This window comes from Watersipora subatra, chromosome 9, assembly GCF_963576615.1.
Source record: "Watersipora subatra chromosome 9, tzWatSuba1.1, whole genome shotgun sequence".
Classification (NCBI taxonomy): domain Eukaryota; kingdom Metazoa; phylum Bryozoa; class Gymnolaemata; order Cheilostomatida; family Watersiporidae; genus Watersipora; species Watersipora subatra.
In genome coordinates, this window is record NC_088716.1 from 23,337,553 (window position 1) to 23,360,562 (window position 23,010).

General features: G+C 35.1%; 1 protein-coding gene across 1 annotated transcript in view; it reads right to left on the minus strand.

Annotated features, from left to right (window-relative positions):
- LOC137404158 (protein kinase C iota type-like) overlaps positions 1-23,010 on the minus strand; it is a 111,639-nt gene that overhangs the window by 73,033 nt on the left and 15,596 nt on the right. The window contains exons 5-6 of the mRNA XM_068090314.1: positions 20,909-20,959; positions 19,069-19,204 (exon numbers count right to left, since the gene is read on the minus strand). Coding sequence (XP_067946415.1) covers positions 19,069-19,204; positions 20,909-20,959 — 187 coding nt within the window. The remainder of the gene's footprint in view (positions 1-19,068; positions 19,205-20,908; positions 20,960-23,010) is intronic.

Here is a 23,010-nt window from a genome sequence, read left to right on the forward strand (position 1 = left end):
TAACAAAAGGAATTAGTCAAACCTCTACATACACTGACATCTGCTTCGTATGTTAAAACTAACATGTATGTTGGATCTAATAATCCCATAAGAATATGTTGCACTGCGTCTAATTCGTTCCAAAGCCCAAAAACACTCATGATAACTCCTTGATAAACACTGTAGGGAACTACGCAACGTTAAAAACATGCATAATAGAAAATATTATGTAAAATTACATTACATGAAAAACATGAAATTAACAATGTAACTATTAACAAAAAGAAGTTTTCGCGGAATTTTTTGGACATGCGAGGCGTGTGATAGAAAAACACGTAAGTTTTAAATCATGTACCCTTACAAATTTTAAGAGATCCGCAAGAAGTTGTAAAATTTCTATTATCAGTGAATAAGCGCGTGCATAGCAATACATCATTAAAACTGTGGCCTAAGATCTTTATAAGGTTTTAGGCCAAGCGTTAAATAATCAATCGTTCATTAGCCATAAAAGACTAAACATCGTGTGAGTCAGCAGGCAGCAGCAAGCAGCGTATAGATCAGGGATGTCAAACTCAATTGTATAAGGGGCCAAAATTCAAAACACACAGTGGGTCACAGGCCAAATGAAAAAAACAGGTTTTCAACACACTAAAACGAAATGTTTCTGGACCATAAATATGAATAAAAACATACACGACTATCATTCTGAAACAGACTTAAACCTTAAATAAATTATATTTAATATTTTGCTCTACTTTCAAAAATAAAAATATTTCCTGTTGAATTTATATAGCATTGTCGGTAAACATATACTTAGTCTCCTATCGGTTATTAAAAACTCTGTTTTCAGAATCAACTTTTCAAACTTTGTAATGTTTTAATAGCTAGACTTAATTAGCAAGAAAAGTATGTTGCATTGCATTATGGGATCTGTAGCCAAAACCCCAAACCCCGTAATGCTTCATATCGCTGGGGCATGAATAACGATAATGTAAAACTATCTTGTGGCCAGATATATTTACATGGTAGGCCGGATTTGACCTGCGGGCCGTGAGTTTGACACACGTGGTGTAGAGAATAACTTCAAACTTATGGATACACATGGAGCGAAATGAATGTTATTACTTAACCTATTCATCATATTTCTTCTATATTTTGCCATAAATTACTTTTCCTCAACTTTCGCAGACCAGTCCAATAATGACGTCTTGTATTAATAGTCAACAAAACTCTAAACTTACCTGTTCATGTGAACGGATCAAATTTTTCACATTTATAACGCAGATCGATGCATTCAAATACTGAAAGGAAGTTAATGTAAATGCTCATGATGTCTCGCAAATTAAGCGTAGAGGTTGTGACACGTTTTGAAAAAATAATATGAGCAAGATTTAAAAAAAGGTAGATTTGAGTCTTCAATAAGACCAGAAATCCTAATTCATGTATATATACATGAATATATATATATAAATTAATATTTATATATATTTATATATATATAAATACCAATTCATATATTTGGAGATTTATATATATATATAAATTAATATTTATATATATATATATTTATATATAAATATCAATTCATATACTTGGAGATTTATATATATATTCATATATATATATATATTCATATACATGTATATATATATATTCATATATACGTATATCTCCAAGTTTGTCGTCTGTCCTGCTATAGCAATAATTGCTTATTAAACTTTAGGAATGAAAAATCCTGCACGCAGTGATTTGATCTCGGAACCTCGCGGTTAGCAGACCAGCGATCTAATCTACTACACTACGATAACCAAACTATCAATCATTGTTAGCACATTTATTACATCGGTTAAAATAATCACGCTTGAAGCTCTTGGGGGTCATTAACTACTATAGTTGACAGTTACGCATAACGTGATGATTATTAAGTCGTCTGCAAGGAAAGGTAAGCTTATCTTTAATGATTTACCAGGTAAGTTACTCAAATTTATTGAATGTATTATTGTTTTATTACTCGTTCAATGCCGGGCATTCACCTAGTCTAGACTATTTCGAGAAAAATTATTTTTTGTGTAGACATTTTTTGTGTTATTTCAACCTTTATGCTGATCTGAGTAGAAAAACTATAAACTAAACTTAGATTAACTTCATTGAACACTGATTGGATGAGAGATGCTGATGCGGTGCCGGGCATTAACCAATCATAATAAAACAGGCGTGTTGAATATCCTGTAGAAGTCTACCATTAAAATTATGAGACCACTTGAAGGTTGACTTGCAACAAAATTCATATTACAGTTATTTGGTATCAAAAGATTCACTATGTCTTACTCTGTTGTGTTGTAGGTGCAAAATATGTGGAAAGGTGATTACAAGCTTTTAAAAGCTCAAAAACGAACAAAAAATCGCAGCTACACGAGAATTTTGGATTCCCTTTCCAAAATGGCTCAAATGTGACGTAATTGTGAGAGATGGTTTCTGTTTACACGTTCCTGCAACCTTATTCGTCGAAATATTTTTACAAATATACTTCACGCATTCAATAAAACTATGTCTATTGTTCTTACGCGTCTGTTTCATCGTCATCGTAATGCTGTCGCTTTTAGCAGTGATATCCTATAACTTACCGTAAAAAATCCGTTTAATTTTTTAGCCTTAGCTTGAAGGAGTACATATCATGGTCTGATAATCATGACGAGCCTGTTGGTCATTTGTGATAATCGAAAAGTGCTGCAAAAATTATTTGTGAAGTATTGGGTCACACGATCAGATTACGACTTGCCGATTAGACCAAACCGAAACAAAACTGTAAAGTAGCGAGCATCAATATTTGATACGGTGTCTTTGGTAAAACCCGAAGTGTTTGTCATAAACTAGTGCTACGATAAGTTTTACAGTGAGCTTTTATTGGCCTTTCAATTCATGTGAGAACATCACGTGACAAGACAATAACCAAATTTCATGGCTACGTCATCGAAATAAAGAGATTCCAATCTACGGCGGCTTTTCGTTTTTGAGCTTTTAAGAGCTTGTAATCACATTTCCACATATTTGGCACCTACAACACAACAGAGTAAGACATGGTGAATCTTTTGATACCAAATAATTGTAATGTGAATTTTATTGCAAGTCAACCTTTAAACAAAATTACTTGCCTGAACTAGCCTTATGTGAGTGTCTATTCACGACTCACTGTGTTACTGGACATGACACAAATTAGATAAGACAAAAGATCGATGCAATGACACACTACAGATATTACTTCGATGATCAAAGACACATGGAAAGATACATCATAAATTGACCTAAAACGATCGATCGATCTTGCTAAGTGTCAAGGACCAACTCCCAAGTATCGCAAGTTCACGTGTTACCAATATTAATACGTTAGAAAGTTGGCCACAATTTGGTCACGAATAGATGCTAAGCTTCCATAAAGTGGATGATGCCGATTTGGAGTTGTGCGCACGTTGAGTTACTTTGAAGAAATTGTTTCAATGGCGCGGATTAATACGGACGCTTTGTTAAATGAGATGAAGATGAACATTCGAAGCTGCTCAAATCTAATTAAGAACGATTGAAATGTGGAAAATGTTTAAAATGGAATAGCATGAGTGGCACTTTCTTGGGCATCGTTTGCAAGTGTCGTTTCCATCTTTAGCAATCATTAGACAATCGGCAAAATTTTATGAGTGACAAAACTCGCTTGACTTGCAGATTTTTGTCGTTTCCATCTTGTAGATAAGGCAAAAATATGGATTAATCCGTCATTGAAGCATAGTGAATAGTTATAATCGATCTAGCCAAGTGTCAAGGACCGATTGACAAATGTCGCAAGTTCACTTTTACCGATATTGATACTTTAGAAGATCAGCCACGGTTTAGTCACGGACAGTAGCTAATTGGCTGTTAGAGAATTGAAGTTCACAAGCGAGCACAAATTTGATGAGCCTAACGAAAGACAGTCTGAGTAGAATGTGATTAGGGATTGTTGAACCTCGGGCAGCTGTAATCGCATTAACCCTCTACTCGGACCCAAACATCAGCTGACTCGCGGCTGGTAATTTAGGGGCATCTTCTTTGGCACTAATTGTTATCTGCAGCTGCGGCAGACGCCCTTTCCACAAAAACTGGCGCATCATCAGTTTACTCGTGACCCAAATAATAATAACGAGCAGAAGGAAATGAGTAGACTGAGTAGGGAGGAAGGGGATAGATGAAAGTGGGATAAGTTGGAACAGGATGTGATGTATGTACTTCGCTATCGCTGATGAAAGGCACATCCCGTTTCTGATTCGAGCACACTGATTCGTCTGCTCAAAGTTCATGTTTGGAAAAGTGGTGAAAGTACTAGCTTCTTAAGAAATGAGAGGATAACTACAAACTATAACACTAATCCTAGCAAGCATCACCATGGAGCAGCGACCCAGCACTTAACTGGCCAAGTGATTATATAACTGTTATAGTTTAGTCTCTATTCAATAATGTGGTTTCCTTCCGAGGCAGTTAGCGCATAGACATATAAATATGCTAAGCAATTATCTTTTGCCTGATTATTGTCATTGAGTCTGATGCCTGTAGCATGGCATCTAACGAGAATAGTGGTCTTTCATAGCACTTTAGGCATACTTGCCAAGTCTCCCGGTTTGGCCGAGACCCTCCAGTTTTTTAAGTCAATCTCCCTTTTGCACAAAATCTCCCGTTTTCCTCCAACTTTTTCAATAAAAGTAGTGGTTTAATTTTTTTACTTGCCGTTTCTCCTTTGTTTACTAGTTGTGAGCCCTCATCATCATACAAAGTGAGCAACAATGAAACAGATTGCTATTAAACGTATGTTTGCCATAAAACCTGGGCTATTTAGATTTAACAACATTGATGCCTAATGATTTGCTCTACAGTTTTTCATCAATAAACAAAGATTATACATGGAGCTGTGACATATCGTTGGCAAAAGACCATGACTTCACATTGATAGTAGAGTACCTGAAAATTGAAGAAAATTATAGAAGGGCCTCCTATGTAGGTACCAATGAAGAAAAAAAAACTTCACAAATAAATCTAGGCTTCAGATTCAACTACTACATTTACCGTCAATCTCACGCTTTTTTTCTCAACTACTTGGCAAGTATGACCTAAGGTGTACAAAATTACAAAGAATCAAGTCTTCAATGTTGCTTTTCCTTGTATGTTTTTTCTTGACGAAGTGGATTCCTTGAAGAACTCTTTGGCAAATGATTACGAAACTACCAACTTCAAAAATTTAATGATCATAAGAAAAATCCGGTTTGCACTCAAAATTACACGCTACAATTTTTACCATGGTGCTTAAGACCAGTTTGCTGAACAATGAAAAAATAATTTAATAAATTATTAATATAAGCCATTAAAATAATTATTTAAGGGCTTAAATTCTTAAAATTTAAATGGCTGCAATTATTTCTTCAAATGAATAACGACTCCTTTAATAGATTTCTTTGAAGCGAGGCTGCTAATCAAGAGCTAGCCAAGTCATAATTGTATTTCAAAGACATCCTAACTAATCTCGATCAAAGTCGATCTCTACTTTGAAAAAAACTAATTGCAGGTTTCCACACAGACGAGGAAGATTGCATGCAATCACATGTGATAAACTCCAGTAGATTATCACATGTGATAAACACCAGTAGATTATCAAGCTGAGACCAAAGTAGACACATAAGCTAGTTAGCTACCGACACATTTCACCTGATTGTTAAACTGTTATATGATTGTTTATTGCAATTGGTTAACTTTGACAATCATTCTTGTTTAAAATTATTTATATTTAAAGCTTTGGAAAAAATTAGCTCTTCATGACTTGGAATATTTTACACTTAAAATTTACTACTTACTAGTACCCTGGCGGTCTAGTGCCCTGTGAGATCATCCAAAAGCACAGGAAATATGTATGTGAACATGGTTTTGCAAAAAACCGCATTACGGTCGATTGTTGCAGGTGTTGGGAGCTAGCTGAATATCGGTGCTGGATGACGCAGGTTTGAATCTTGTTTATTGCCACATTTTAGCTCAACCTCTAACCATGGCTTTAGACAGATGCATGGACGTCGCTCTTATTATAGTAAAGACCCTTATTAAGACTCTTATTATAGTAATAGAATAATTACCTGATGAATTTGAGTAATTTACCTAGAAAGCTAGATCTTTACTAAAACCTTTATTAAAACAATGCCCGAGTTTGCATATGTTATTAACTCCAAGCAAGGGATTTAAGTGTAAGTAACTTAACCAATGTAACGACTATTTGCCCATTGTTTCCATGGTATTCCGTGTACCTTAATGGTTAGGTTTGCTGTGGTAAAACTGGGGGTCCCGAGATCAAATCCAGTGCCATGCGGATTTTTCATCGCTAGATTTTGATGGCTATAACTGGACATACGGTTTAACAAAAAGACAAACACTGAGATTTATGTAGACTGATAAAAACTAATATTAAAAGTCCACTATAAATTGGAATATTTTATCACCAGATAGCGCTAATGATAGACTACTCTTTCCATCTATTGAAAGAATATTCGTAGGTCAAGTTCATTGAAGAATTAATCCTTTACTGCCGTTGCAAATGTTTTCTTTGACGTGTAAAATTGTTATGTCAAAACTAAGTAGATTCACAGATAAATAAACTGCTGAAGGTTTTTAACCTTTTTAGATTGCGATCCAACATTAAGGTACAGTATTGACAATTCCTTTTGGAGAGAATTTTTGGATTGAAGTGTGATTTTTCAGTTTTAATGTAAAAGATATTGTGTTATTATTATTATTATACTTGTTATTATAACAAACTGATCTAAACGGACCCTTAAAAATGATAACATATATTTTTGAATGTGAGCACAAATCTTCGAAATTCACCATTGACACCTATAATTGATATAGTATGTCCAAAGAATAAACGCAATGACCTTTTGTTTATAAGTCAAATTTGTGTGCCTCCAAGCATGAAAAGATGCTATGAAGCTAGAGCAGGCAGTGGAAAGACAAACACAACGCAGATTCAATGTGAAGTTATACGAATATGGTGAGTACTAAATTAGAACGAGAAAGGAAACCCTAAACCTAATAGCCACCCGTAAGAATGCGGCCTACAGTATATAATTATATACCAGTATAATCATTTAGTTCTAGTTGGCCTTAGAGCACGGATAAATGGACAAAGTAAAACTGACTATTTTAACATAACAATAATGAGAACACGACTTCAAAATATAAAAATAATTAAGACATGCGCTAGGGTTTGCCCATCTGTGACATGATCACTGCCAATCATATTTTTGTGTGATAGAGGTTAATGTTGTTGACTATTAGTTAAATTTTAAGGTTTAAAAGTGTAACTTTTCTACTTCAAAGGTTTAAGGTCAAGGTTCATCGCTCCTCTTGAAAATGTGGAAAAGAACTTAATTCTAGTGATTACCACTGGCAGTTACCACCAGCAGCTAGCTACCAAGGACATTTAGAATGTAGGTTATCATTTCATTTCAACAGTTTGGGGAGCCTGTCTGGAAACCACCCTCTATCGATAGATATTTATTTTATATGATATTACTATCTGTGCTACCCGGAGTTGCCCGGGTAATAAAAAAGTCTTTGGACAGAAAATTGGTTTGTATTTAACATATAACAAGATTTGCCATTCTAACCTTTAAACTACATACCATGAGAGAAGTGTTTTGTGAGGTTGAAATTAATTAAGAGAGAAAATAAAAACAACTGTAAAGATTTTCAAACTTTTTCAAACAACTGTAACTTTCAAACTTCATATCATAAGGAAAAGGTTTTGAGCAGGACAACTAAATTGAAAATAAATAAAACAACTGTAAAGGTTTTCATACCACTGTAGATTATGTAAAATTTCATAACTTTCAGCTATGTATGTCTTTTAATAACGTATGGTGGAACCTCGGTTCTCGAATATAATCCGTTCCAGAAGATTGTTCAAAAACCGAGTTGTTCGAAATCCGAAACAATTTTTCAGATTAGAATAAATTTATGTAAATTTCAATCTGTTCCAAGGCAAGAAAACAACTTCAGTAAATTTTACACCATAAACTGTACTGTATACTGCATATTATAAATAAAAACGGGTAGATATAGATCGTGTTTACTTTTAATAAAAGGTTTTATATTTATGATGATGGAAAAAGATAAGTAAACATTCCGTACGTTGGGCACTTAAAACATCAAAAACATTAAAGGTTAAGATACAATACGAAAAATGCAGAAATTGATAATAAAACAGCAAAAAATGCAACAGATCAATTACATCAAAAATCGTAAGAAAAGAAAATATAAACAGCAATAGCCTGTTTTCTTCACATATTTGAAAGAGAATCTTCCTCCAAAACAATTTAGGGTAACTCGACTGAAGTGGTTATCTCCCTAGCAGATTTCTTCAGTAGAGGAGACGTTGTCCCCGATGGTTCCTCATATTTTGTAAAGAATTTATGAAGCGTAAATTGCTTCACCGTTTGTTAACGTATGTTTCCACGCTGTTTCTGGAGCTGTTCCAGTTCAAATGCGCATGTTCTGGTTTGGTCGAGAACTGAATTTATGTTTGAGATCCGAGACGAACAAATCTCAAAATCTTTGGTCGAAAACCGAGTTGGTCGAGAACCGAAGCGTCCAAGAGCTGAGGTTCTACTGTATGTAATCAGTACACAAATCACCAAATTTTAAGGTCAAGATAAAGTATTGTCGATATCGTGGGGCTGAATAAATTAGCCCTGACGAGAATAAAGCGAAGAAGCATCGTGTTGCATAAACTTAGGTCCCAAAATATTTCTTAACAGAAGCATCGCAATGCGTGGACGCATGGTTTATGCGGTACATAAAAACATATCTGATCACTATGCCGTTTTAGTTCAGTGGTAGAGGGTTTGGATAAGAAATTTGTCGATGCATTCGTCGTGAGTTTAAAGTTTAAACCCATCAGGATGCGGAATTTCAATATCAAGATTTTAATAGCTATAGCCGGAATGCAGACAGACATACGATACACATACTTTGAGAAATACATATAATATATAGATTTGTATGTATTACTTTATCTATACATCGCCCTGAATCCCTTGAGTAACCATAGTTACGTCATCAAAAACTGAGAAGACAACTTCAACACCATTAGATCACATCTAGTCTGGTTTAATTATCAGCCAGTAAAATGTAATTCCAGCTGCAACAAGATCAAAATAGCTCCACCAAACTAGCTCCTCCTAGCAAAATCTATACCAATCCAATTACTAGACCAGCTGATGGGTGTGTGTATTGGGTGGAGCTTTTTTATAAAAACATCTGGATCAGTACCTGACCTTAAAGGTCACTCGGAGTAGAGTTATTATGGAAAAATCTTTTCTAAAACATTCCTGCTGCACACCACCCTTCTGCTGCCAAACCGAACTGATATATGTGATATACTGATATATGCCCTTCACTTTGAATGAAACCAGCAATCTTTACAATCTTCTTGACTATAATAAGAGCCATGGCCGTTCTATGTGATGATTAGAAAAAAGACTGCATCGTACGAGATTTGAACTCACGACATGACTGAGGGGCTCGGCATACTACTACCTACACTAACTGTTTGGAATAGTTGTGCAGATAGTTACTCTCCATGCTTCATTGACACTCATGATGATCTCTCATGAAAGTAAAAAACTGTTTTATACAAGCACCCTGAAGTTCATAAATTTTAAAGCTCATAAAAGGCACCCCAATTTCAACATAAGTTATCAATTTGTGAGCCGCCATGTGCAAAAGGATATGCATCAAATTAAAATATTAGTTTTACTCATGCAGATACCCCTGCAAACAACATCAAAACTTACTCGTATGCTCATCTTTTAGTTGTGAGAAACTTGCTGCTGCAAGATCAGCAGCTGAAACAATTCTTAAGAATGACCTTGACCCAGGTAACCTTTGAGAAGTAATAAGCTAGTTCAGTGATTTTTTTCTGAATATTGTTTTCAAACTAAAAACCAGAAAGCAAACCGCTTGGTATTGTTTGTTTGAGCTGATGGCAAATGTATGCTGACCCTTCCCTCTCTCCCCTTGTGATTATTGAAACATCCGGTATGAAGTAAATGGCGAGATGCAAAGTGGCGAAGTATTACTGTATTGTAGAAAATAGCGCAGCTATTTTAAAAATTTTAAATCTTCAAACAAGATTGCAATATACATTGTATAGTTTCCTTAGCAATAACTTTTGTTATAAGGAATATAACAAAAGTTATAATATATAATAAGTTATAACAATAACTTTTGCCCACAGACTACTTTGCTCATTATTTTGGATCTGTACTTTAATGTACTATATGTGAACTATGACAGTAATTCATTTCACAAAACCTATCAATAAACCTATCAATAAACGGATTGGTGATTAAATAGGTCATTTTGACATCATTGGCAATATGGCATCTTCTGCTTTGTTCCTCTTTTACACAAGAAGCTTTATTTACTGCGTTATAGTATTTTAAAGTCTTATTTAATATTTTAGTCACAAAATTCACAATGTTAAAAACCTAGACTAAAATATCGGAAGCGAATAAATCTAGCCATTTTGTCATCATCCAGAAAAACGTACTTTAATGTACGTTTTGTATTTGTTACTTTTTACTACTTCTTCTTTCACTATATAGTACAGCACAACACCTGGCTTTATGCTTCTTAGCCGATAATCCTTGAGAAGCAGTACATTTTCTTTTCTCCGACATTTAAAGGAAAATAAAAGTACTGAACATGAAAACGAACAATACAGACTGATATACTCCTAGAAAGCATAGACTCGCAACAGAAGATACTGAGCGATACATGGAGAGAGGGTGGCTTTACCCTTAGCGAACCTATCGTGCATATGTGACGTTACACAGTTACACTCACAACTGAGTTGTCACTGCATGGTCGTAATTTTTCCACAATCATTTGTTTTTCACCGTGCACTGTTATGTAGAAATCTATTCTTGATATGATAAAATGCCTTCAAAATAAGGGTACATGCACATTTTCTACATCTCCGGCTTTCAGATACAAGTTTAGCAATACTTGAGAAATGGGTACAGGAGTATCCAGTCAAAGTGTTCTTGTTGACAATGGATATGCATATGTCTCTATTACGCAACAATCACTATGTTTATGTGACCCAGTTGATCCACAAGTTTACGTCATCCCCAAGATAGAGATGACAAAAACCACAAAAGAGTTTTGTTACTCACAAATTTTATCGAAACTTCCGAGTCAGTACCTGACCTTGTAGGGCAGGCGGAGTAGAGTTATTATGGAAAAAATCTTTCCAAAACATTCTTGCTGCACACCACCCTTCTGCTGCCCAACCGAACTGATATACGTGATATACTGATATATGCCCCTCACTTTGAATGAAACCAGCAATCTTTACAATCTTTTTGACTATAATAAGAGCCGTGTCGGCGTGACGATTGAAAAAAGATTGCATCGTACGAGATTTGAACTCACGACATTTGGCTGAAGGGTTTTCCATGCTTGTGAATGATAGAAACGGCACTTGCGAATGATGTGCAAGGAAATGTCGCGCAAACTAATCCATTTTAAACAGTTTCTACACTTCAGCAAGAAAGTTTGCTGTTTTTTTGTTACGATTTGTAAAGTGTAAAAGGGCTTGTGACACCCTTCATCACGTCTCTCAAATGTCCTTGACCCTCAAAATTGTCCAATGAACTTGAGAAAAGTAAAATACGATTAAAAAGCGACTTTATTAGATATGAATTCATCAGTTTCTATTTTGTATATTTTAATTTATTGCGGAAACGTTGATCCCAATTAATCGAGAAAATGGTGGAATTACTGTATTTCATAAATACCCAGTTCATTGTCATCCAGAAAGCCGGTTATAAAGTTAATAAACTAGTGAGAACATTTTAACCTGGTTGTTAACCTGTTATAGCTGTTCATTGTTCAATTTCCATTATCAGCTAATATTTATTAGCCTACACTAATTCGTTGGCAGTTTCCGTTGCCGTGAAAGTAATAAGTACCCTAGGACACTTTTATTTCGCTAGTATTTAGTTTCGTGAGTAGCACACAGAGTAAAATTTCGCTGCAACTTAATTTCGCAGCTCTGATGAGTGCGAAAATATAGTGATGTGAAAATAAATGCAGTGTAACAAACAGATTAGATTCCTCAGGTCCAGTTCACTAGTAAAAAAAATTTTTCAATTTGGGACTAGTTTGTATTTATAAACCGCAGGTAGAAATGTGTGGGCGAGATCGATAATTCAATTTGATCGCTTGCTGCCATTTGTTTCTTGGACTATCAATGACGTCTAGGTCCCTCTATATGACGATTTTATTGTAGATATCAATGAACAAAGCTATTTAATTTCGCGTTTTCGCTCAATCGTTATGATAGTTTAGTTTCGCTCATGAAATTTTTGCGAGAAGATGACTCCGTGAAAACGAGAAAGTTAGATGACGCGAATATATAAGTGTCCTAAGGTATGTAGACAATTATTCTCATAAGTAGATAGGTGATCGAGTACCATAGTTAAAGCACGGGTGCATTAACATCCAAATATTCTGCTGCAATTTCAGGTTTAATTTCAACCCGATGCAATTTTCTTCCTCGTAACGCAATTACTATGACTTTGGACAGACATAGTGATTCTTCTAATAGACTTCGGATGAACATGGCTTTTATTATAGTAAAGATTTCAAACATTTCTGTAAGGGTAGTAACCAAAAAAATAGTTGCGGGTTTCCATATAGTTAAAGAAAGTTGCACGGAACTGAATTTTATGGCCATGCTGAAATTAAATAGATGAATTTATCAACTGCCGTGCACATGTTACAAAGCTGCTAAATTATTTTGGATGCTTCTCGTTATCAGTTCATATCAACAGCTACTCATTTTAGTGGATATGTATATATATTGCAAGGATTAGCGGTATCAATATTTAAATAATTATTTATAGGAAACTGATATAAATGATAACAGTAGTAACTACACCAGAAACAGGAAATCACTTGCAGCAGTTGACATCTTCAAGGTCTACTGTTTTTATTCATCAAAAGATTTTCCCAAAATATTAATTGTTCATTGAAGAAAAGTCTTATGAACACCATTAAAGAGGTCAAATCTGTGTTTTTACGAAAAAACGAACTTTTAAATATGGAAACACAATGAATCAGAGGCAGGCTAAGCATTTTATAAGTTAAAAAAATCAAAAGAGGAAGGACCTCATTTAGCTGCTGGTCTGGCTAAACATTTGACAAAAGAGCACTGTATGTATCTGCCAGCTACTTCGCGACCTCGATGTAAGAGTTGTCAACAGTAAATGTCTCCATACAGAATGACCTTACTTTTCTATTTCAGCAATGCTTAAAAAATGGTTAGTAGGTCAAAATTGTTACTACCACGGGTCTGAGGTTCAAGAGAACTCTAAATTCGTATTGGTATTTGACCATGACCTGTGTGTGACCATGACCTATGTGTGACCATGACCTATGTGTGATCATGACCTGTGTGCAATGGATTTTATGGCCTTGAAAGTATTAGATGCAATATGTTGAGTTCAGAAAAGCCTGTGCTTTAAAATACTTCTAAAGGACTGCAGGACGATGTTGAATACTAAAGCATGTATAATGGCATTTAAGGGTTCACGAGAACTTAGTGATTGATGGACAAACGCAAGTCACTTCAAACAGCCAGACATGGTAAACAATTACTATTCATGAAAAAGGTCAAAGGTCAAACAAACTGTTTAATAGCACCAAGAGAACAACTACCAATTCTACCACATTTTTATTTGATCCTAGATGAAGTTTTGGTTAGCTTAGATTTTTTGCAATTGCTTTCAAGTTTTTGCAAACATTAGTTGAAAATAAAACCCCGAGGGCCTATGACTGTCATACACTGGGTTTTCACGCTTTGAATAGATTCGGAGTCAACCTCTGCCAACGAATTCGCACCCTTCAGGTTTCAACGATCCAGATTTTCACTTTATTGGTTTTTCAAGACTAGCGATGTACTCCTCAAAACAGAAATTGTTAGACTCGCTTTCGGGTAATGGTTACTTCTCAATTCACACTTCGTACGTTTACTGCGCTAACTCAGCCAGGATACCTAATCAGAATTTCTTTTGTTATTAATAATATTAATGTTCTTTTATATTACAAAACAACAACAGAATTTAATACTAGCTTTACAATTATTTCTTCAAAGGTCGCATAAACGACAATCGCTTTTAATAAAAAAACTTTCTATGCTAAAAGAGTTAAGCCTAGAAAGAGATTGGCCCCGGTGCAGTGCGAATCTGTACAATCGGTAGGTTCAGTTATTTAATGAATAAGGTAGTAAAATAAATAAAAAGGAAGCTATCTCATCATTGTCGTATGAGCAACCCATCATTGGCTATAATAGTTAAAATATACCCGCCTGGTAGTATGATAAAATTCTCTGATTTTTTTACCTCTACTAGAGAGAGCTTAACTGATTATTATCAATTCAAATCAAGCCTAAGTGAGCGTTTCTGTGATGCCAAATAATAGACTCGCTGCGATTGCCTTGGCGCAAATTTTGTGAAGCAAAATGGCGTTGAGTCCGGTTAGGATTTTACTGTTTCAATGATTCCAAGTGGAAGAAAACTCCAAACCCATTCAGAGCATGGAAACCCAGTTATAGATAAACATAACACAGCCAACAACCTTCTCCAGTCAATAAATCACAAACTTCCATCAAATCGAGTTCAAACTCAAAGGTAGTAAATCAAGTCCCCTAGTAACTATACCCTCAGCGGGCTTCAATCAATACTAGCCATAAGTGATGAGAAGGGTGGTTTAATTGTTATTACAGATAACGAATGGCTTTGACAACTTTTGATACAATATCACATGAAAGTTGTGAACAGTGCCAAGTATGGGTGGGGAGATAGTGGTAGTCATTGATAGACTATGGTCTACCAACGACACAGATGATTCAGCGACACGACGAGTTCCCACGCACTTAGATCCTATCTAAGGAATCGTAGCAAAGTTTAAAGTGAAGGGGTTGACTAGGATGAAGTAGTGTTAAATACGTAAATGAAAGAAAAGTCAAGAATCAAGTAAAAACCCAACCATGAAAATAAACCAAAAATAAAACCAAAGGACCAAACATGAAAATTTTAGAAATCTTGACTACATTAAGAGTCGTCCGTCCATCCATCTGTCCACAAGCACGATGGGAGTTTGAAAAAAAATATTGCAGCATATGGGATTTGAACTCACAACTTTCAGCATGATAGTCCGACACTAACAACTGCACCAATCAATCAACTCCTGGCATTCCAGAATAATTGTATGTATAGTTGTTACACATCAATTATACAAACAAGATCTCTCACGGCACTAGTACTAGTTCTTATATAAAAGATCGCACAAATAGTTTGTAACAAATGTGGTATCAACTCATGAGACCCGGAAAAATGATTTTTAGCGGTGGAAATGCTACATCCAGTTTACACAAATCTAGACACGTATAGTTGGGATCGCTGTGGTTATTATAAATATGGCTGAAACCACTGCCTTTTATGTAAATGAGGTGGCGTGTTTGATCCAGACTATCCTATATAAACATCGTGAAAGAAAATGGCAAAGCTTTGAAAAGTGACAAGAAATAATAAATATTATTTCTTACGATGTTCTGAGAAACTATGAATGTTGTATGTTTCTTCAGGTTTAGAGTCAAATATTTGATGGAATCTTACATGTAAGGTGAAAAGCCCATACAATGAGGTGATTGTAATTATATATATTATATAATTACAATTATATATTATTATATATATTTTAAGTGTTAATATTTGGTATTAAAAATATTTGGATAACTATTCAGTGAATCGATGCCAAATACATAACGAAAAATTGTCCATTACTAGCTAAGCAACATGAAATCAAGAATAGTCTTCTCCATTTTAAATGCTTATTTAAAAGAGCGGACAACTCTGTTCAAACAAAATCTCCAAGATACGTCACAAATTATTTATTTTTGTTGCAAGAGTATTTCGACTAATTGCAAATCTACATTACATTATAGCATCTCATATTCCGATGAATGATCTTTCCAAACCTCTGCATCTTCTTACTTTACTTGCTAAATGTTTATTTTACGTCAATTAACAGTTTCAAGATTTTTCATGGTTTGTGCCCTCATTTTTACAGGACAATTACAGGTTCTCAACTCATTTCAACTTATGTGATATGAACAAATTGCATACAAAATCTAACAATTATTTTAAAAATATCATTGCCAGCTGCTTTAACAATCTTCTACCTAATACCTGTTTACTTAGCAGAAAAAGGTATTTTAAACACTATTTGTCAAACTATTTATTCGATTTTAGTCGCTGACTGCTGCCCTTTTTTCTTTTTTTTGTTTCGTTTTATTATTTTGTACGGCATAATTTGAACATTTCTATTTAAAATGAAATTATTGCCAATAAAGTAATATATAACTCTTAGTGCAGCTAAATGTATTTTATTGCACTTGTCTGAACAAATTGAACATAATATTTAAAAGACCATCGAGAAATTGCGCATTTCTTGACAACTAGTAGATTTATTTAATACTATATTAGCAATATTAACCATGTGATGTATTTATATAGCATAATTTGCAAGACATTTCTATTTAACCCTTTGACCAGGTATAAGCCCCCCAAAAACAACCGAAACTCATGTAATTTATTTTCGAAAATTCAATAAAATCGATATTTTATGAACATGCATAGCTCAAATCTTAAATTTATTTCTATGAACAAACATTTTCATACATTAACATTAATTAACATATGTACTACTAAAAAAAATACAACCATGTGCAATTGTCCCTGTATGAAATGCTTGGAAGCATTTTTTTTCGGTAGAGTCAAACGCTATAACGTAGCCGTGCGAGCGACCATGACGATCGTTTTCTCTGTATACTCCAAGTATATTAAAAGTCCAAAAAGTTTACATCACTTCTATCATTTGAATTATTTTTGTTCTGATCAGACAAAAAATCACTAACGATCGCAGGATCAAATAATCTTTTATTTTACCGTTTCAAAAAGTCGAGCCGATGTTGACTGGGTTTTCCAACTTTTATTCTTTTTTAAGGAGGCGCGATTTGTTTAGCTTTTAGCACAAAGCAACGCCTCTCAGATAATTGTTTCATATTGTAAATCATCGACTGATATCTTGTTGATGATATTTAAAACTTACTAGTGTTCATATCCTTTGTTTAACGTTACTAAGCGACAGCTTTATAAACGTCTACCGAAATAGACATAAATTTCGTTTCCCCACGCAACCGGTAAACGACAATTTGGTTATTTCCCCTGCCAAAGGGTTAAAATGAAATTATTGCCAATAAAGTAATATATAACTCTTAGTGCAGCTAAATGTATTTTATTGCACTTGTCTGAACAAATTGAACATAAGATTTAACCCTTTCGCGGGCGGATTTTCAGGACTATATCAGACCCCCCTGGGCGAATTAATTTTCCGGAAGATCAATTTCTTTTAAAAGGTTTATACACTCTTTTGTATGTTACTGTGCGCATATATCTATGTATAAACATGCATATGTATACATGTATATGTCTAGATGTATATATATCTATATAGTCAGCTGTGATTCTTTTAGTAACTCCGGTACTAGTACTTGCTTTATTAGAATAATCACGGAGAGTTCTCTTAGAAGTCGTCATGACGATAAACTAAAATAAAACTCTCGAAGCTTTCAGTAAATAACGGCTAACACAGAACCAAAAAGAAAAAAATAATCAAAAAATTACTCAAAACGGTTTTCTAATTTTTTTTCTCGCAATTTTTATACATTTATTACTGCTAAAAACGATCGTTTTGTGCAAACAGAAAATTTTTTTTGAGGCTAACCGAAGCCAATATATCGTAGCTTGCTATCGATCAAAAAAGTAAACCAAAAACGGCATTTAGCTAACCAAAAGCCGCAATAAAAGAAATATGTTTCTATGACGACAAAAATGTCGCTCTGCCCATCTGAAGGAGTATCGCGAAGCGACAAAAATGTCGCTTTGTCCGCGAAAGGGTTAAGAGACCAGCGAGCAAATTGCGCATTTCTCAACAAATAGTAGATTTATTTAATTATGTATTACCAATATTAACAATGTGATGTATTTATTTTATAAAATGAAAGAGTTGTTTTCTCTTTGAGTTAATAGAGCAACTGGTAACATACAAGTTACTGCTATCATTCAACTATAATTTTACCATTAAACTAAAAATAGAACTGATTATCTTAATCATGTTTCTTTATTGCTATTGGTTAAATGATAGCTATGGTTCTCTCAGGTCATTTGCCTTCGTAATTGATGAATGAGAAATATTTTATGTATATTTGATTAGTTGAAATAAGTAGTCCTCATCAGCCAGACTTTTTATTGTGATTCTAGTGTAAAAGGTAAAAACAAAAATACCGATTTGGTGAAAAATTACAAGTAGCCTACCATAAAACCTCTATTTGAACGCCATGGTGCTGTATTTTCCGACTCTTCTATAGTGGCGATTTATTAAAGGCGCCGTTCAAATAGGGTTTTCTCAAAATTCTGACAAGATAGCTGAAAAATAGAGTGCCACGCTATATTTGGACGTCACCTCTAATACAACGCCGCTAGAAGAGAAGGGTTGAAAAATAAAGTGCCATGGCGCTCAAATAGAGGTTTTACGGTAATTGTTATTGATGTAACCGAGTCTTGTTAGTATCTATTTGTGTACACTTTTACTGACCACTTTCTATTATGAGTTCATAAAAATAAAAAACGTGTCACACCAGCAGTCAAATAGAGGTTGCGTTCATTTAAAGTGTGGCGTTCAAATAGAGGTTTCACGGTAGGTAGTAGGTAGTAATTTGCAATGCCAAAACCAATATATCACAAGACAGCACAGGTTTCAGTTAAAACTCACAACAACTTTTCACCAGGACCATTTCAACAGTGTTCGAGTCGTGTACGCTAAATAAAACACTCATGGTAAAAAAACTCCAAAAAATTAATAATTTCACCTGTGTACAAAAGGATCCACACATACCTTTGTCAATTGTTCCAACCGTTGCCCCAGCGCCAGTTGCCTCTGGATCCTCCACCCTCGGGGTACCACATTGCACTCTCAATAGCTTATGACATTTCTTGTGTACGGTTAGCTTGCAGTCGACACACTTGTAACCCTGGACAGTGCAGATAAGAACATTAAAAGGTCATAGACAGTGAGGGCAGGTGCTTGCCAGTCAAGGTAGGGGTGGTAGTCGTTAATAGACTATTGTCTACCAGCGACACAGCAAGTTCTCACGCACTCAGCTTCTATGTAAAGCCTGGTTCCCATATCGAATGCGAGACCCCGGCGGTGATTTCGTGTAGCAAAACACTTGCGGCGCAAGGCTCAGCGGCTCATGTTCACATAAAACTGCATCGCTGGTGATCGCGTAAAAATGGCCGCTAGCGATGCCGTCTCAAAAGTGCTGACCTTCACCTGTACAGCGTATTTTGGGAAGGCTTTGCCTGCGACTCTTCGCAAATTTTGAACAGCGCTGATCTCTTGCGTTGACCGTCAGCAACTACCCGCGGTACTTGGTTCGTAGGTTCACATTTCACTGCTGATAGCCCTGCGGTGCAGTCGCCGGTGCTCACGGCGTATATGGGAACCAGGCTTAAGGAATCTGTGGCAGACTTTAAGGCGAAGGGGTTGACTAGGATGAAGCGATGTTAAATAATTACATTGAAAAAGCCAGGAAGCAGTTGGAGTCAAGTTAACTCAGTGAGTTGAGTAAAAAAAATGATCAAAGATGAGCATTTATAAATCTTTACTATAATAAGAACCGGACCGTTTATGAACTGAATAAAACTGCCTTTCAGAGTTCATTGTAAACAATAAAATAAACAGACTTTAGGAAGTGTATGTCAAAAATGTCTGCATCAACGTAGCCGTATTAAACATCTACATTTATCATAGAGCTATATAACTATGACAATAACATAGAACTTAGTCTAAAATGAACAATTCCTTAAATATGGTTCCAATGCAGTAAACAACCACATTAAAATAATGTACCAAGTAAAGACACCATTTAGCAATGAAAGTATATGAAACAACATATAAATTGATTGAACAACAGACAGTATGATACAGATCAAAATTTTACAACATCCATGACTGCCAGTTATATAAGTATAGGGTCTGAGAAATCTACAGACAATTTTAGACTATTGTTCATGACACATCTATGGTGGATGGTAATATATTGTTCATGACACATCTATGGTAGATGGTAATATATTGTTCATGACACATCTATGGTGGATGGTAATATATTGTTCATGACACATCTATGGTAGATGGTAATATATTGTTCATGACACATCTATGGTGGATGGTAATATATTGTTCATGGCACATCTATGGTGGATGGTAATATATTGTTCATGACACATCTATGGTAGATGGTAATATATTGTTCATGACACATCTATGGTAGATGGTAATATATTGCTCAAGACACATCTATGGTAAATAAACTGTTTTTGGTAAATAAACTGACAAACTTATGGAGAATTGTAGGCCTATGTGCCAGATTGCTTTATAATTGTTGGTTTATGGAATATTTCATGTTTTATTACACAAATGACAGGTTAATATTAAGCTCTAGCTAGGGTGAATAATAATTTTATATATAGTACAATATTGAAGGAGATAACTTAATCCCTTCAACACGAATATTCTATATTTGCCTTGCTTGGTACCTCATACTATGTATATATTCTAAAAACAAGATTGAACATAAAAGTAATGCGAAATATGCGAGCATTACCAGTAGCAGGGTGCATACCAGACACGCATACATGTAAAGAGTTATATATAACAGTAAGGAACCAACCTGCCTGCCAAGGCCCCATATTTTGTCCGAGCAATAAGCACATGTAGCTCTCTGCAAACATAGAAACAACAAGCCATGAGTAGAACTATTATTTTTCATACTATAGATGGGTTCCAGGGCCAATATTGACATGCAAAGTACTAGCTCTTCTCTACTAACAGGCTTGGAGATGTTGTAGCATATGTCACCAGAACTATTGCAAAAATATGAGCCAGAAGTTTAAAATTTACATAGATAGTAAGAGTTTTCCACTCTCACCAGAAGAACTTCAATGTGGAAGGCTAAATGTGACCTTCTCTCACCAAAGTTATGAAACAGGCCTTAAAAGGAGGATGTTGTAAAGGTTTATTTAATTTTGTCATAGTTGGGAATAAAAAAATTATGTTGCAACACAAATACTCTCGACATAGTGAGGAGAGGTAATAGATGTCAAGGATTACTCCTCACACCCAGCCTAGACCGCTAGTATTATTACTGTAACAAATAATGTATCTCAAAGTTGGTTCCCGTATAAGCCACAAGCACTGGCGAAGCGGAATGGAACTTTTTGAAGCAGACATTCGGGTGCGAGTTATGAGTTTTGAATTTATCTAGTTTTTGCTGTAAGTTATTACGGATCAACAAATTTTAAGCAAATTCAAAAGAGAAAACTTTGTACATAACGGCTACAATTACATATTTTACAGGTATAGTTCACGAAATACCTCAAACAAATTTGGCGATGTGGACATAGAAACTCGGGTAAAAGAAGAATCCAGACTTGAGATGGTGAAGTGAATAATGATATAAACCAGCATGGCCACGGATCATCAGCTGTACCAAATGAAGCTGCTCACATTAAATGTACAATAAGAGGTCGAGTGAAATGCTAAAATGAACGGCTAAAATACGTCGAACTAAAACAAAGTTTTAGCTTATTTTTGCTTATGTACTTCGGAGAAAAATATATTGTATGTGAAGTTTCATGCATAAAATAATGTTTTCGCATTTTTTGCTATTATCATCGTGTTATTTGATTACTGTATATACGCATAAATAATTTCTTCGGTATAAAATATAACTGCTAAAGAGTCTCGCGCCCAAAAGTCCTTGACCGCTGGCAAGAGACTTGTTAAACTATCGCTGAAATGGAAGCCTAAGTTAGTTGATGTGAACACAAGCCCCTGAGACTCAAGCCAAAATGTTTTGTTGCACATGATTACCGTGGGCTCGCGTCGCTGATAGGGAAACCACACATAAAACATTTGTCTAAAAAAAGACTAAGAACTGTCCCAGCATATTAATCAAAATTCACTTTCAAGCATTAACCCTCTATCTAACCTTAATGGTTGACTTGCAACAAAATTCACATTACAGTTAATTGGTATCAAAAGATTCACCATGTCTTACTCTGCTGTTTTGTAGGTGTAAAATATGACGAAATGTTATTACAAGCTCTTCAAAGCTAAAAAACGAACAGTTAATCACAGCCATCATGAAAACGCCGTAGTTTGGAATCCCTCTCCAAAATGGCTCTTTTAAGAGCTTGTAATCACATTTCCATATATTTTGCACCTACAACACAGCAGAGTAAGACATGGTGAATTTTTTGATACCAAACAACTGTAATGTGAATTTTGTAGCAAGTAAACCTTTACCCTCACAAATACTTATAATAGTTTAATGACTAACTACTAATCAGGCAAACCATTCTTTCTTCTATCTAACGACTTTGTACAAAAACATTCCTCGACTTGTAAGCAAATCAATTTGAAATCGTGAAGCGGTGTTGCTGGAATAGAAAGTGTGCGAGAAATAGAATTTCTAGTAAAAACGAGCAACTGCTAGGCGTAAAAGCATGAACGCTGCATAATAATTGCTCAAATGCTGTCGGCAGCCTACTGCATGTAACATGGCAATAATTCTAGATAAAAACATTTCATAGCTGCCATGTGGGTTTGGAAAATAAACCCCTGTCAGAGTTTATGGGGGATCATTAATCAGGAAGGCTGTGATGCTAGCCAACACAGAAATTGGAACATATGCGCTTAACACTGTAACTGCAATAATGGCAGAGAAAAGAATCTAGCAAACTTTTGTGACCACTTGGCCTACAATCTGGC